The sequence below is a fragment of the Polyergus mexicanus genome, unplaced genomic scaffold, assembly GCF_030449975.1.
Source record: "Polyergus mexicanus isolate NDT 795.1 unplaced genomic scaffold, iyPolMexi1.0 SCAF_6, whole genome shotgun sequence".
Taxonomy (NCBI): Eukaryota; Metazoa; Arthropoda; class Insecta; order Hymenoptera; family Formicidae; genus Polyergus; species Polyergus mexicanus.
This window is the reverse complement of record NW_027223326.1, coordinates 9,975,431-9,991,456: the sequence shown is the minus strand read 5'-3', so window position 1 is coordinate 9,991,456 and position 16,026 is coordinate 9,975,431. Positions and strand designations below refer to the sequence as shown.

Below are 16,026 nucleotides of genomic sequence, written 5' to 3'. Positions count from 1 at the left end.
TCGGATTCGTACGTTCGTTCTACATTTTCGATAAACCGATATCCGCCGGTTGTTCAACGACGTCGGAGAAAAATGCTTCTGACACTTCATTAGAAAAACGAATAGAATATGACAGAGAGAGAAAGAGATGCGGCACAAAGACGCGCACGGATTATGACGATCCGGATAACATTACGGTCTCCAATTGCAACTCGATCGGGGGACGTCGAATTAGAATTTCATGACAATCCTCAATTAGTTTGAGCATGCATAGGCAGTTGACCGTGGAACTTTTAGACAAAGAGGCTGTAAGATGAGCCGGTGATATTCTCCGATAATAGATGCGCTGGCTCTTTCTCGCCAACTTCCAATTACACGTCGCGATCGCTAAATTCACTCGGAGATTAATCCGTTGAAAATTACACTTGCCCAACGTTTCTAACTTTTATCGTGAGAAAAAAAGCGTTGTCGTTCGATGCAATTTCCTCCTCTTGAAGAAAGAGGGAACTCTTTATCGCATTTCCTCTCGACAATCGTTACATAATGTCGATCGCAAAAACTATAAGGCCATCCAGGCCGATCGAAATTCTTGCCTATTTTTTCTTACGTTTACAGAAATATACTCCCTTTCGTACAAATGCATTCAAATAAGCAATTATCTCTTCTGCCATCGCGTAAAATTATTCAATTTTCACGCGAGCTAACCGGAAGCGCAAGAGGAAGCGAGCGCCTTCGGTAAGACCAAAGGCTTAGAAGAGCGACTGGCGGCGGAGAGAGTGATGTGGACGATAGAGAGAAGCGTGTCGCGGGGATCGAGGGCACGACTGGAGGCCCCGGCGACAGGTTGATTTATTAGCGTGAACCGGGTTGCACGATGATATCGGCACGGGGGCGAGGTCGTAGGTCGGCCACCTCCTTCTGCGCTTCGCCCTCGCGTAAAACGTACGGAGAACGCCCGCGGGTGTCCCGTCTTATCGCGTCCGGATCGCGAACGGAGAATATCCATGTTCCGGCCCAGGGGTGCGCCCCGACACACCTGACGCACTTCCTGCGCTGACGCGTTTCCGCCTGCGAGTCCCGCCTTGATTATACCCCGGCTCTGACAGACGAAAAATTCGTGAAAAAAAAAAAAAATCCCTCTCTCTTTCTTTATTCGATATTATAACACATCTCGCGGATTCAAACATTTTCGTTATCACGCGATAATATGTCCCACAATTGGTGTTTCGCTACGCCAATGTTGCGCACCCCTGCTCTAGGCTTCTTGCACGCGTCTTCGCGATCGATCTTGGGCGTTGATTACTCTTGCCGCTCCGAATAGTCCGCCGAGAGAGAGAGAGAGAGAGAGAGAGAGAGAGAGAGAGAGAGAGTCGATCAAGAAGCGGATATTAAACGGATTATGCGCTTCTTCAACAAACGTTGCGATCGTCCACGAGGGAACAAGTTTGCTGGGAAAAAGAGGATGATTCCGATCGATGTTGTAAAGAAGCGTCGCAAGATTAATCACGCGGAGGGATGATAGTGGGCGGATGTGCGTCATCGATTCTATTACGTTACCGATGCGATGCATCGGTACGGGGGATAGGGGGAGAGGGAGATACCGCTCTCCTTCGAAATTATACGGCGGGCCCCGACGGGATCGCTCGCTTACGGAGGGGCTCCTCTCCTCTTCCGGCTAATTGAATCATGCTACCCAATTTCCCGACATCGCCGATAGAAGGGAGCGCGCGAGACGGGACGATTCCGGAATGATGGTCGGCGGCGAGCAAGCTCTCGTCACGCCCACAAGTTTTCTCCAAAGACCCTCCGCCCCCCCCCCCCGCCCCTTTCGAGAGGCTATTCTGGATCATCGATCTCGACGCTGGGTACCGCGCGGACATTAATTAAAAAATGAAAGAGCGCAAATATATGCGCCACGTCCCGCCGTTGAAACCGTCCGCTTAAAAAAAACCGCTGATCTCATAGAATTATTATTTCTAATAATACTACAATATATACACTGCGAAAGAGAGAGAGAGAGAGAGAGAGAGAGAAAGAGCGTTTCATGCGAATCCTCAGATCTCTATCTTCATATTCCGCCAGTTAATAATTAGCTACTCGCCTTCCGGCTATAATCTTGTAGATAATAATCGAATCTCCGTAATTTGCATTCCGTTTATACGTAGAAACCTTCAATTTCTTGTCACTCGTAAGAAAGTAAGACCCGTCTTGCGCTCGCGGTGGATCTGGGACGCGTTGTATGACGTCAACATTGATAGTAAAAACACAATAAGGCGCTATGATACGCTTCTCTCGATAATATATACGTATCAATTGAGCGCTCAAGGACTCGATTAATCAGCGTCTTCGCGAGAGAAAGAAACGCGATTCAATGTTGCAGACACATTACGTTATAAATAGGAGATAGATAGATACTTCATTAGCTTCTTGCTGTGGCAGTTATATTAGTAGCAATTATTTGAAAACAATTCTAGAACAGAATTTAATGGTAAAACTCGTTTGAACATTATGAATTTTTATAAATTTTTGAGTAATAATAAAACAATATTCCGTAATAAAGGACGATCCCTATAGATGACTCCTTCAAAAACAAAAAGCATGAAAATGAAGTATAGCAAAGGAAGATATACTATCTTTTGCAAGTAATTATATACCAATATATAATTATAATAATAGTATTTCGCGATTCGTGACTTTACGATTTCCCGGCACGATGCGATCGGAATCGACAAAGGTAACAGATATGCCCGAACGATACGCCGATTGTGAAAGATCCGCGACGTTATCCAGCTGTAACGCCGAAGCGCGGATTGCGAAAACGCGGTGTCCTTGGTATCATCAAACATATTCCCGTCGTGTCCTTCGAGACCCCTTTAGTCGTCTTTAGCTTTCTCGCCCTCGAGGCAAAATCGTCAAAGTCCTTTCTTCTCGATCGGCATCAATTCCCCTAACGGAGGCAACACGAGGCCTTTCCCTTGTCCTCGAATCGCGAATGGAGAGAATTCTCCAGCGATTAAACGATGACGATCCGAGCGAATGATGTCAGCGGAATTTTCGAGATAATCAGCTATTTACGGCCAGAAAGAGAAACGCGAGGAAAGAAAATTGAAAAATAAATTAGTTTCATTTAAATTTCATATAATTAACGTGTCGAGAGAATGCGTGATCCCATGTGAGTAGCATCTCTTTTACATCGACGTTGTAACGATTTTATATATATATATATATAAAAAAAAAAAAATGGCTCGAGAGAGTACCGTTAATGTGCGAATCGCCAAGTGGGCTATTTCTTTCTTCTGTGCGCGAGAAATTCGCGCGAAGCAGCGTTTCCCTTAAGTGCACTTTCTCGTCGGGAAAATATTTTTTTCCACAAGCTCAACAATGGCGTTGGCGCGAAATTTTCGCACGTCACATACATCGTAACGTGATCCCTAGAGCGTATAATAAAAATACGTACCGTCGTGGCCGCCGCCGTAACGTCATAACGACAGCGGAGGTCGTCAATTTACTCTCCATCCATCTCCGCAATTGGTCGCCTATCGTAACAAACCCACCGTCGACGCGATGTTGTTCCTCCTCGCTTCTCTATATTTGTATTCCATCTTTATGCAACGCGCGTACACGAATGGTAAAGCGGACTATTGCGCGCGTAACGTGATTGCTCCGATAATGTAAATACGAATTGCATCGCTGCAGTTCCGCCGCGACGACCTGGATTATTTTCGCGATCCCATTTTAATTGCGAGGTTCGCGGGGGAGAGACAATAATAACCGTGGAAATCCGCTGCTGTTTGCGTCCACGAAGATATCCGTCGCCATTATAATTCCGATTAGTACATACCGAAGAGCCAGCATTCCGAAAGTAAACTTCTTTTTTATCACCGATTTCGAAGAAGTCCGATAACCGCGGAAGAAGTCTCTCATCTTCCGTGAATCGCTTCTCCATGATCTCCGCGATGACGAGCGCATCTCATTGTTTATTACCAGCGATTAAACGTCTATCCGATTGGCCTTCGCTCGATTAACTTTGCTCTCTCGTCAAAAAGTCAATCGCCGCTTAAAGACCCGCTTGGGAAACGACGCGTTTCACGTGTCGTCGCATCTTACATGTCGCAATGTCAGTGAAAAATCAACATTAGATAGTTATATTCGCGAGTAATGAACCAGCCGCAGAGAAATTTACCATCGCAATGGCGACAGACACGTAGACGAAATGTAGGACAGCACGAGTATGTGTCTATGTGTGTCGCGCGCGCACATCTGAAAGAACAATTACCGGAATAATTGCTAGGGAATTAGCGCGTGCAGGTGGACGGACAGAGAGTATTAACGGGATGCGAAATAATTTAAGCCAGCTTCCCGAATACGTCCGTACGTCCCGGTAACGAAAAGTAGATTCTTTATTCTTTTTCTTTTCTCTTCTTCGATTCGAGAGATACGATTCATCTCCGCGAGACATTAGCGGAATCTCAAGGATGTTTCATCCGCGTTTATCTCTAATGGCGATGCAGGAGCTATGTATATATCCGGCATACATCCTCGTCAGCAAATTCTTATGATGTACTCTGGCGATAGCGCGAGCCTCGTTGAGCGTTGGCGCGTTTAAAAACGCCGAGAGACGAGAACGGCATACGGATTCTTATATATCCGTGCCAAGGATAATCGCACGAGTCCCAGCCATGTGGTCCCTCGTCGTGTACGCACGAGGATTCCCTTATCTAACGCTCTCGTAAGATGAGGCGGATGATTTACGAGTTTGCTGGATCAATCCAACGCACTCTTTCGATCATCGTCGCATACATACACACACACCCGCACGCTCATGCGTTTTTTGTGCGTCATATCTCTGTCTTCGGGTATGTACGACTATTCGAGTTAAATTTTCGTAAAAAATTACACCGTCAAAATTGTTCTCCCGTTTTATTCGAAAAGATATCGGCGCGCCGAATATTCTCCGAATACTCCAGATATCTGCGACGAAAGGACGAATACTTTCTCCGTTTCAGTTCACCTTTCCACGTTACGAATAACAGGTGCACTCCAGCATGCGCGAATTAAACCGTTTATATGCGAATTATGCATTTTAGACTTCTGTTTTAAGCACCCCGTTGTAATCCCGGCGCTAATCCGACGCTGCCCGCTTTAGTTGAGCCGCTTTCCGCGCATACGTTTCCGTTCCGTGTAAATCAACTAAATTTCATCCGCATTAGATATCCGCGCATAACGTAACACGAGCAAATACGAGGGGGCCTAGATTGTCCGTCGATAATAATCCCGGTGCGTTCTAACGCCGATATCTCGCGCAAAAGACGAGGTAATTTAAAATCTATATATGTACAGAGAACATAGAGATAATCCTTTCGGCGCAGAGTAACATGTCGATAGCAATGATACATCATATTTTGCGTGCGGGGCGAGACGAGCTTAAGCCGATATAATTCGGAAATTCTCCAAATTAAACCCAATCTCATTTGCGCACGCCCGGGCAAGGTACGCCAAATTCTCGGAGCTCTTCTGAAATCAAAGTAAATTCCTGCCGAAGCTAACCTGGATTTATATGAGGAGGGGAGGAGGAGAAGGGGCCAATGGGCTTCGTTAAATATGTACATTGGGCTCTCCCAACGTCGATCGAAATTCCGATCTCGACCGATAAACAAGCTTCCGCCGAGAAAAAAAAAGTGGATTTAGGCATTAAGAGAAATCTGATTATATATATATATATATATATATATATATATATATATATCGAACGCGCTTAATGTTAATAAATAAAAAAAGAAACATTGCCTCTTTTACTGAATAATAAATATAGCACTTTGGTGTTATGAAATGCCATTTTAAAAATGCACCACCAATTTACTACTGAACAGGGTATAAAAAAAAAAAAAATAAAAAAAATAAAAAAAAGGAGGAGAGAAAAAAAATGCCGGAATGTAGTATCCTTTATTACGCATCGCGCAGAAATGCGTTTCCGCGACTAAATAAGCAGCATGGTATCGTAATAGAGACGCGAAACTCTCTCGTCTTGCGCGCTCTTGCACGAACGCGATTCTACCCAGCGTATTTTACTTCGCATATCACGGCGGCATTTCGATCCCCTCCCACCGCGATTCAATCAAACTTTCGTCGCGAGTCGAAACGCAACAATAGTCGCGACAGTTCTCTCCTCGAGAATTCCGGATAAGCTCTCTTCGCGCGAGCGCGCCTTCGGTGAGACGCGCGGTGACGAAAATCAATCGCTGCCAAAGAGCGGCCGCTTCCGAATTTCTGCATCGCATACCTGTGAACGACGTTAGCCAGGAGGTCGTTGTGTCGTAATCTGTAATCGACGTCCACTTTTTGATAGTTGACTGTCAGCGTGCCGGCGCGTATGCACCTCTCGTATTCCTCGGCTGGATGGGCGCGGAATTCCCTCGCGAAGACCTCCAGGATCTTCTCGCCGACCCATCGACCTTTCGTGAATGTCGTGAAAGTGAAGTAATACGGGTATACCTTACGGAGACCTGTAACATACACAGCGCACCGGGAGACCGACCGTTAGTTAGGACCGATAAGAGAAAACGATAACTATCTGTGATAGTTATCGTTTAAGTCGCCTTTAAATGTCACGGAGGCTTAATGGGCTATATTACGTTACGTTACGTTTCATTACGAAATGCTGTAACGATGTGCCGTAAGAACTCTCTTGCAATTAATAAGAGATCAAGCATTCGGGTAGCGTTAAATGAACGCGCGAGAAATACGAGAATATATATATACAGAGTGTCTTATATAAATAGGATATAGATACCGATATCATAATTCTTTGTTAAAAATAAGTATATTTTTCTTTCCTTTCATTCATTTTTGAATCAATTACACGAAGAAATTTTATTTCAATTGATATAAAATGAATTGATTATGACAGCGAAATATATGCTGTCCGATGAAGAATTTATAAAATTTCTAACAAAAGTTCTTTCTTTATTAAATTACTCAACGTTACATATTGCAAATATACTGTTAATAAAAAAGAAGTAGATAATCATTTTTATAATATTACCGATTAAATTTTTGCGATAATGACAATATCAAAAATAAAATATTTTGAAAAATATTATATATTTCCGGAAATATTGACAAAGATGCTTATTTTTGACAAGGAATAGGTAGATAATACGGTAGTACTGAATCACATTAGAAGGGGACTTAAAGTTCTTACAATTATTTGCTAATCTATTAACGTCATCGTGTCGCACCAAGAGCGATCGCTTTTACGAACGAAATTTACGTCAAGATTAACATAAAATCGATCCTTCTCTTTCGTAGTCTCCGATAAAAGGATAAAGAAGAAAGAGAAAAAGAAGAAAGGGGTATATTTAAATTTCTGGAACATCCTGTTACTCGGATAACAAATTGACTTGGAAAATTCGTACTTTAAACATTCCCTTACGCAACGAATCCACAATATATATATATATATATATATATATATATATATATATATATATATATATATTTCTGTAGATATTTCATTTTTCCTCCCTCATATTAAGTGGAAATTAATCCGTCGAGCCTCCATTATACCTTCAAACGAGATTCTCGCCGTAAGGGGGAAGTGGAGCGAATGGCAGGTTGATTAATATGCCGGGATAAGAGGAAGAATTTTCTCAGTTTTCCCACACGAGGAAAGATCCTCCTCGGCGAAAGGTTAATGAAAGATATACAGCGCTTTATAAATTCACGCGTGCCACGTTACTCTCACGCGCATTTCATAGAATAATCTAATATCCCTAAAAATTATACTCTCGAATACTTATCGCCTCGTGTTGTTCCGCGGTAATATCATTATTCACATGAATATTGGAACAGATAAAATCGAACGATACGAAGGAGATACGTTCCTTAAGTCGTTACAATTTAAAAGAAATACTTGTGAATTTTTTACAGACACTGAAATGACTTCCGTCATTGTCGCCGATCGCCCGGAGGGTAGTTTCCCCATTTCAAATACAAGTCGTATTTAGACGAGTCCTTCGCTTTGGCACTCGTGTCGAGCGATTCCCCCATTGTTTCCTCCGGCCAACGGAGGAAGAACAAAAATACCGAGGGGAGGCTTGATTAATGTCCCGTCGCGCGTCCAGTCGAGTCAAAGGCACTTTTTTCCGATTTTGTATTGCTAGAACACGTCGTTTAAGAAACAATCCTCCCTGTAGGAAATTAATGAACGTCTGACATTTAAAATGAAAGAAGCCTAGAATTACTCGACACTTTATATTGCAGTATAAACGTTGCATTAAAATAAAAAAAAAAAGGAATATTATTTTATCAAACTCTATGTATTTTTCTCGACGAAGAGAATCGTATTATCATGATTTTTAACGTATGTATCCCTTACTCTGAAGATAAGAATAAATTTATTCCAAGCAGAGAGTCGAGTACTTGCGGGAGCAGAAATAACGGAAGCATGATCGTTATTACAAAGACTTTTCGAGTGGTCGACGAAGGAAAATTGGTAGCGGAGAGCAAAAACACATTCGCGTCAAAGGAACGTGCGGTTCACGTTTGCAGGAAAAGTCAGAGATAAGCCGGTAAGAGCTGACCTGTGTAAGTTCGAAGCGGAAGAGATGACGGTGGAGATCCCGGATAAACAGAAACAGTTCGCGAAGAAAAGGATCCGCCGCTTTTCTCTCCTCGCTCACTTTACTCGTTACTTTAATTAAATTGCCCTCGACAGGCCGAAATGTCGACAACGATACTCGCGTACTATTCTTCGCCAGAACAAGAGAAGAGGAACGTCATTTGACAATCGAGATGTCTCGAAAGAAGTAGCCGCGCACAACTGAGGAAACGATTGATCCTCTCTTGAGCTTTCAGAAATAGAACCGTCGGGTCGCGGTCGGTTAGCCAAGAGCTTTTCGAGGAGCGGAAGGAAATCGTCTTCAAGCATAAGGGGGAGAAAAAGGAACATGATCGTGAAAGAGGAGAAAAAGAGGGAGATAGAGGAGCAAGAAAAAAAAGGATAGCGAGCAAAAGAGAAAGGAAATAGATTAGGCGGCCTGCTTTATATTATATATCGTAAGGGTCGAAAAGTTCTTCTCGACATCGTCGAAAAGATACATTACTTTCAGCGAGAAATTCGTATTATGTAGATTCATGTAATCTGAGAAATACGTAATTGCAATATAAAAATTTACCGACGTATTACACATATTTCTTTTCTTTGTATAATCACAATGAGAAAGAAATTCAATTAACGAGATCTCATAATATTAATGGATGGTATCGTTCGACGGTGTCGCAATTGACCGTAAAGTCCGTCTTTCCCTCGGTTCGTTTATTTTCCAAGACGACGGCGGATTCTGTCGAATCGACCGCGATCGTGGCTTAAAGTAATTACGATGCTATTACACCACCAATGGGACACGACCGTCTTGCTCATTGCAGCGGACCAGTAATTGCCCCCGATGTCGAGGTTGTTCCCGGAGTCCCCCCCGCCCCCGCCCAACATCATACCGTATACTTTCCTGCTCCCTTTGTTTATCCCCCCTTCCCTTCCTTCTCCACCCCTCCGGGCACCCTCCGCGCGTCTTACCATTTTATTCCGTAACATCATCCGGATTCCACGCTCACGATTTCTCCGTCGATACTCGAGCACGGAAAATCCGTCCCGCTACGCCCACGGAATTTCGCCACTGAAATCTTTTTCCCTCGCCGATCCCGAGATATCCCGAGCTCTCGCATTGTCGACATAAGATGTACATAGAAATTGATTTTCGACCCGGAAGGATCGAAATGTCTGATGCAAGCTCGTAATTTGAAAGGAAAGCCCTTTTTTCGACTGATATTTTACTCAATATCTTTTTAATAATATCATCATTAATATTTGATACTCAGCCAATTTCAAGTTAAATTTTAATACAATTAATCATCAAGATGTTCGATGTCGAGGAATAAAAGAAACATATGACGAATATATGAGATAGAGATTGTACGTATAGTTAATCATATTAAAATCCATTTCAGATTTAATTCAGAATAAAAAAGCTCCTCTCGGTGCTTTATTTTTTTTTCTAATATGTTATTAGATCATTTATATATTATATATTTTATTATTATATATTTATTATTATATATTATATATATTAGAAAAAAAAATTAAGTAAAAAAAAAACAAAATAAAACGCCGAGCAGAGCTTTTTTATTCTGAACTAAATCTGAAATGGATTTTATAATATGGCTTTCTTTTCTTTCTCATACATATAATTATATCTAATATTAAGTTAGCACCAAAAATTAAATCCATCTCGAATTTTCTTTAAAATGATATCCCGTGTTATAATTTTAATTCAAACTCCGACCTAATATTAAGCTCTATCGTGTCGAAGGAGCAGTACTAATTTTGTACAAAACGGGGTGATTCTTGGTATCGATTATCGGCCGTGCCTTCGGAAAGTCGGGAGGGAACAAAGCTGCCGTCGCCGTCGTCGTGAGTCACCTCGCGAGGGTTACCTCGAGAGGAGGCAGCCCGAAGGGGTAACCCAAAGCCCTAACATCTCGCCCGTTTGGAATGACGCCTTGTTTTACGAGTAATAAGCCAATGGCGGTGTCGTCGTGCGGGCAAATGCTTTGGGTTTCATTCGCTATCGATCGTTCGTACACAATACATGTGCTTATGTACGCACCGGCCGCTTTTACAGCGGGAGTAAACACCATCCCACCCGAGTTGCAACTCGGCTCGACATTTTTCCGCCGCTTCTTTTCTCTCCGTTCGGATACTTTGCATAGATAATTGCGACAAGGCGACGCTCCCTCTTATGTTTTCTTTATTAAATTGTATATACGTAATATACATAATTTTTTTTCTCTCGTATAAGAGTTCGTAGATAATATATATACAAACCCTTATTATATGCACATACTGCTGTAAATATAATTATATATTTAATTATCTAATTATTAATTAGAATGCAAAAGATTGTGCGAGTAAGCGCGTTTAATCCTTTTAGAAAGTACTTAAATCCTTTTTTGTTACAATTTTAATAATATGTAATGGTATCCTCAGGTGCTTAGCATCGATCTTCTAATTTACATGATCAACTAGCCGATAAAATTTATTTATCCTCCGCGTAGATTTTATTTATTTAACTATTATTGCATGAGTAATTCACGACCAGAAACACGATCGAAAGACCTCATGCCCGAAGATCCTACGGGAGAAATTCAGAGAAAATAATCGTCCGTTTCTATGAAATTCATGAGCGATACGGTGTGAGCGGCAGCTGGGTATCACTAAATATTTGACAACAAATTTTATTGAGGAGTTGCCGTAAATATCATTTCTCTCTCTCTCTCTCTCTCTCTCTCTCTCTCTCTCTCTCTCTCTCTCTCTCTCTCTCGCAAACTGAAAAACTTTTTTCCTTGATAATCTTATACGATCTAAATATACAATAGAATTCTGTGCACTATACGCTATTGTATTTCCGATATCCGCCGTCAAATTCATTCATTGAGTGAAAACACAAGCCGCAGCGAAATGTGTTACATATGTAAACATGAAGAATCCTCAAATGATTATCACAGAATATAATATACGCTCGTAATATACATATGTTCCTACATGCTTCAAGGCGCGCTGAAAGATTTTTTTTTATTCTTAAAAGGCCACGTATATCTTTTCTTAATTAGCGATGTATAAATTTTATGTCTCGTAGAAGAAAAAGGAAAAGAAACTTGCTATAAAATTAGCCTTTTTTTATAAAACGTCATATTTACCGCATCTAATGCAGGCCGAAAAATTCTATACAAGGCTTAGATTTTTATTTTTATAAAAAGAAGTTGAACACTTGATAGAAGGTGCATGTGTGTGCGTAGATATGTTTACACGATTAGCGATTCAATTTTATTTCACATAGTACAAATCTATCCATTCATTTATCACACATCTCGGGAAAATCGAACGGCGTACATACACGTACACCTGTCACATTTTTATTCCGTGGCATTCGCGCAACCGAACAAACGGCAATAATAAAACATGACTTAAATCGATCCGCGATTCTACCCTCGAAATATCGTATCGATCTCCCCTCTCGTCCGATATACATATGTACAATTCATAACATCCCGTTTCGCCTTCTTCCGCGCGCATTTTCCAAAGTATGTGTATTTCACGCGCGACACGGACAATCATATGCACGTGTCGTGTTATCGCAAGTCCTTAATAATCGCCGTTCTATTACGATCGCCAAGTGAAAACCGCGGCCATTCGTGCCGCGTAACGCGTGTAAAACGCATATCTGCATGCGGGCGGACAACGGAAGGAAGCTGCATCAACTCGCGCGACTGTAATCTGAACGCTAGATGCAGAGAACGCATCCGGCGTATCGCGAGATAAACTATAAATTCGCGGCCAATATTTCTCGTTGAATAAGTCGAAACGAATCTCTTTTTCGCGAAAATCTGATTAAATTCCGCAATTTTTTCTCTCTCGCGATTTTTTTAAATACTCCATGTTAAATAAGCGCGTTCGCGAAACCGGTGTGTAAATAAGCGACCGCGAATAATATACGTCGCGGTTCATACAACGATGCTCGATGCATTGTTCCGCAGATCATCGCATCGCACGCGAATCTCGTATAATCTCCATATACCCTTCCTCTACGACCGCCAGTAAATTCGAGGCTTGTATTGCCATCTGTACAGGGGGACGTATGTAATTCGCGCGTAAAGATAAGATTAGACGCGAGTGGGACGCGGTGCGCGAGACGAGTGTGAAATACAGGCAGGATTTATCGTTATAGAAGCAGATAATAAGACATTGTAAAAATTAATCGCGGCTGCGATCGATGCACAGCGTTCTCCCTGGAACGGAGAATTTAAACGCTCACGAGTATACATAATAATCAATGTAATCTTTATTCACGAGTCAGCGAATAGCCGCTAATGAAAAAAATCAGGTAGACTAAAAAAAAAAAGCTATCAAAATTCCTATTTAAAAATGTCGATCGTGTTCTCCAATTATCGCAACGTCTATACGGTGTGCGTGCAGAATATTTTATACTGACACGGGCTGGCCCTCGATCGAGCGTTACTACTTACACACAGGAGTTATATACTGTTAAGAATCATCCACGAGTTTTTTTTTTTTTTTTTTATTTATCTCTGTCACGAATCTCGAGGTAGTATGTTTTCATTATAATAATCGTGTATTTCTCTTGCGATGAAAAATTTTGCATTATATCGTGAGCTATATTATTTTGTAAATAGAAAATACAAAATACGCTGCATCATCAAAACGCTTTTTCGCGTATACCTTTACTCTCGGATTAATTAAAAAATACGTGTCGTCTAATATTTTTAATTCGCAAAATTCTACCATTATACATACAATATATACATACATACATACATACATACATATATATATATATATATATATATATATATATATATATATATATATATGCGTTCCAAATCTATCATTTAAATCCGACATTTAAGTCCATCTAATGATTACACCACGCAACGATTTATAAGCGGATCATTACGCGACAAGTAGTTCATCGTTATAGGTGATCAATGTATATAGGAACTCTGCCTTAGAGCGATGTTTAGTATATCGTGCACACGATCTGTTTGTCCTCCGTCAAGTACAGGATGAAGCATAAACTATCGTGAACCAGCCCACCGTGATCGCGAAGTTGGACGAATTCTTCGTCACGCACAGGTTGTTTTCGTTAGTTCTACACGCCGTGAACTAAATATACAGGACAAGGGGGGAGGGAGGGGGAGGGGGAGGAGGATCGTGGAATGTAAATTAGGTCGTTTCGAACAAGCGACTCTCGCGAGCAACTCTTTCTCGTTCGAGAAGAAAGATCGGTTTCTCTCTCGCTTTTCTTAAATAAAAAAAAAAGTAATACCTTTATAGATTTATATTTGTATATCAATTCTTAAGGGCGATGCAGGAAGGAAAAATATGTTACCGTAGATAACGTACTGCATTCTGTTTGCCCATTCCCCTCTTACATTTTCTCGCGATCGGGGAAGTTCGCAGACATCAAAGTAGGAAGCTCGTAAAACATGGAATAAACTTGCAGTCCTATATTACGATTCGATACGGCGGCCTCTGACTTCTATTACGGTCTCTATCTTCCATCGACTATATTACATCACGAGCTACGGAATCTCGGGATGTAGCATTTTCACGTGACGCGACATAACGTTACGTTTCAACGATGCGTCACGTTCCCGGTACCATATTCACGATACCATTCCTACTATTTCGTTAATTAACCAATTAAGCGATTCAGCTTCGTTCGCGTTAATTTCCGATATCCGCCGTCAAATTCGTCCATCTCGCGCGACGCAATGATTAAATCCAATATTGCGAAGTGGATTGAAGGGACGAGAGAAAAATATCACTCTCTTGTCTGTTTGCTGTTCCAGCAGATATAAAAAAAAGCTCATTATAGTATATAATTAAGTAATCGCGATAGAATATATAATCAAATAAATTTAAAAAATTAAAGAATTTAAAAAAAAAAAGGATTGCGACTCGCTGTCATTATAACGCACCGAATATGATGAAACCAACAATGACATATGTCACGTGTCGCGGTTGCCGCGCTCTATAACTCGACAGCCTCTAGCGCATCCTCTACCAAAGAGGACGGCCAGGAAATATCGCACGGGGAGCTTCCGACGGACGGGCCGTCGAACGAGCTCGTGTTCCCGCAATCGCGAAGGGCTGCCAACATATTCTCCCCTCGTAAAGAGCGTCGGATGCGAAAGTGCCAAGACTGGTCTTTGAACGAGGCGGGTACAAAGCCGCGAGGAGTGTCTTCGTGACCAATTAGAGCAACGCACGTTGGCGAATCGTAATGCGAAGAGGACGGTACAATACTTGTCGAAATATTTCAATTATGTCACGAAGGAACCACCCCTCCCTCTCACGTGTTAAGCTTCAGGGACGAATTAACGATGATCAATATAATTAATTCGATTGAAATAATACAAAAAAATGTGTAATATTTATCTTTAAATGATCTCTCCGGGTTGTTCATTGTGAATAAATTCAGCCTTCGCGAAGGAGGAATTGAGATATGGACGAACGAGATGGAAAAAGGGGAGAGGGGACTGGTTAGTCGGGGCCGAATTACCGAGACCGAGGATTTCTCGGCTCGATAACGTACGCCGGGCTTCTTAACTTGGGGATAGGGTCGGATCTAGATTTGAATCACGTAGAAACCAGCGGCTTCCCCAATCTTTGCTCATAAGTCGTAAGTGTACGCGAGTGTGTGTGAGTGTGTGTGTGTGTGTGTGTGCGCGCGCGCGCACGCGCGCGTGTATATACGTGTGTCGGTCCGGGATAGCTGATCGCAGATGGCGAAGATCCCATCGTGTACAACGCGCGACGGTATAAGCCGACGTTTCGGATTTCAGAGCTTCCAAATCCGGCGTTTGTGCCGTTACGAAGTGTCTACTACTACCATCGGAACGGCAAAAGCCGCAATTTTGTCGAATAAGATTTACCAAAATGATATCATGTAGCTTCCATCAAATTCTAAGTGATATCATTGCCTGAGAAGCTTTCATGTTCTCCTAATATATTTTTTACGAAAAAAATGTCGATACCGGAGATCATTCGTCTTTCCCTTAAGAAATAAGAAGACAGGCGGGAAATTATTGTTCGAGCATATGTATGCGTAACTTGGAAAAGCAAGTTCTTTTGACCTACTCCGGACAATGCGCCGCCCTTAATACCTAAGGCGTCCCGTGGCGTCTTCGTGTTCGATCGAGCGTGGTGCATTTAAGAGACGCAAGATGCACGGGGAATGGAAGAGAATGGCGGGGGCGTAGTTGTGGAGAACGTACGTACAGCTGTCTATCTTCCAAGTGGCATTAATAGGTCTTTGTTTCGCCGACAAGAGGGAGGGAGGGAGGGAGAGAGAAGAGAGAGAGAGAGAGAGAGAGAGAGAGAGAGAGAGAGAGATGTGTCGCCCGCACGGGTCTATTATTCGAATGTGGAGCAGATATTGGTTGTCGATATCGCCAGTCGCCCGTCTA

The 16,026-nt window shown here is 42.0% G+C and overlaps 1 protein-coding gene across 4 annotated transcripts in view; it reads right to left on the bottom strand.

The window, feature by feature from the left end:
* Nucleotides 1-16,026, bottom strand: part of LOC138934051 (pseudouridylate synthase RPUSD2) — a 118,821-nt gene that overhangs the window by 14,292 nt on the left and 88,503 nt on the right. For all 4 annotated transcript variants that reach the window (XM_070297439.1, XM_070297440.1, XM_070297438.1 and 1 more), the window contains one exon: nucleotides 6,260-6,482. In XM_070297439.1, the coding sequence (XP_070153540.1) occupies nucleotides 6,260-6,482 (223 nt within the window). The remainder of the gene's footprint in view (nucleotides 1-6,259; nucleotides 6,483-16,026) is intronic.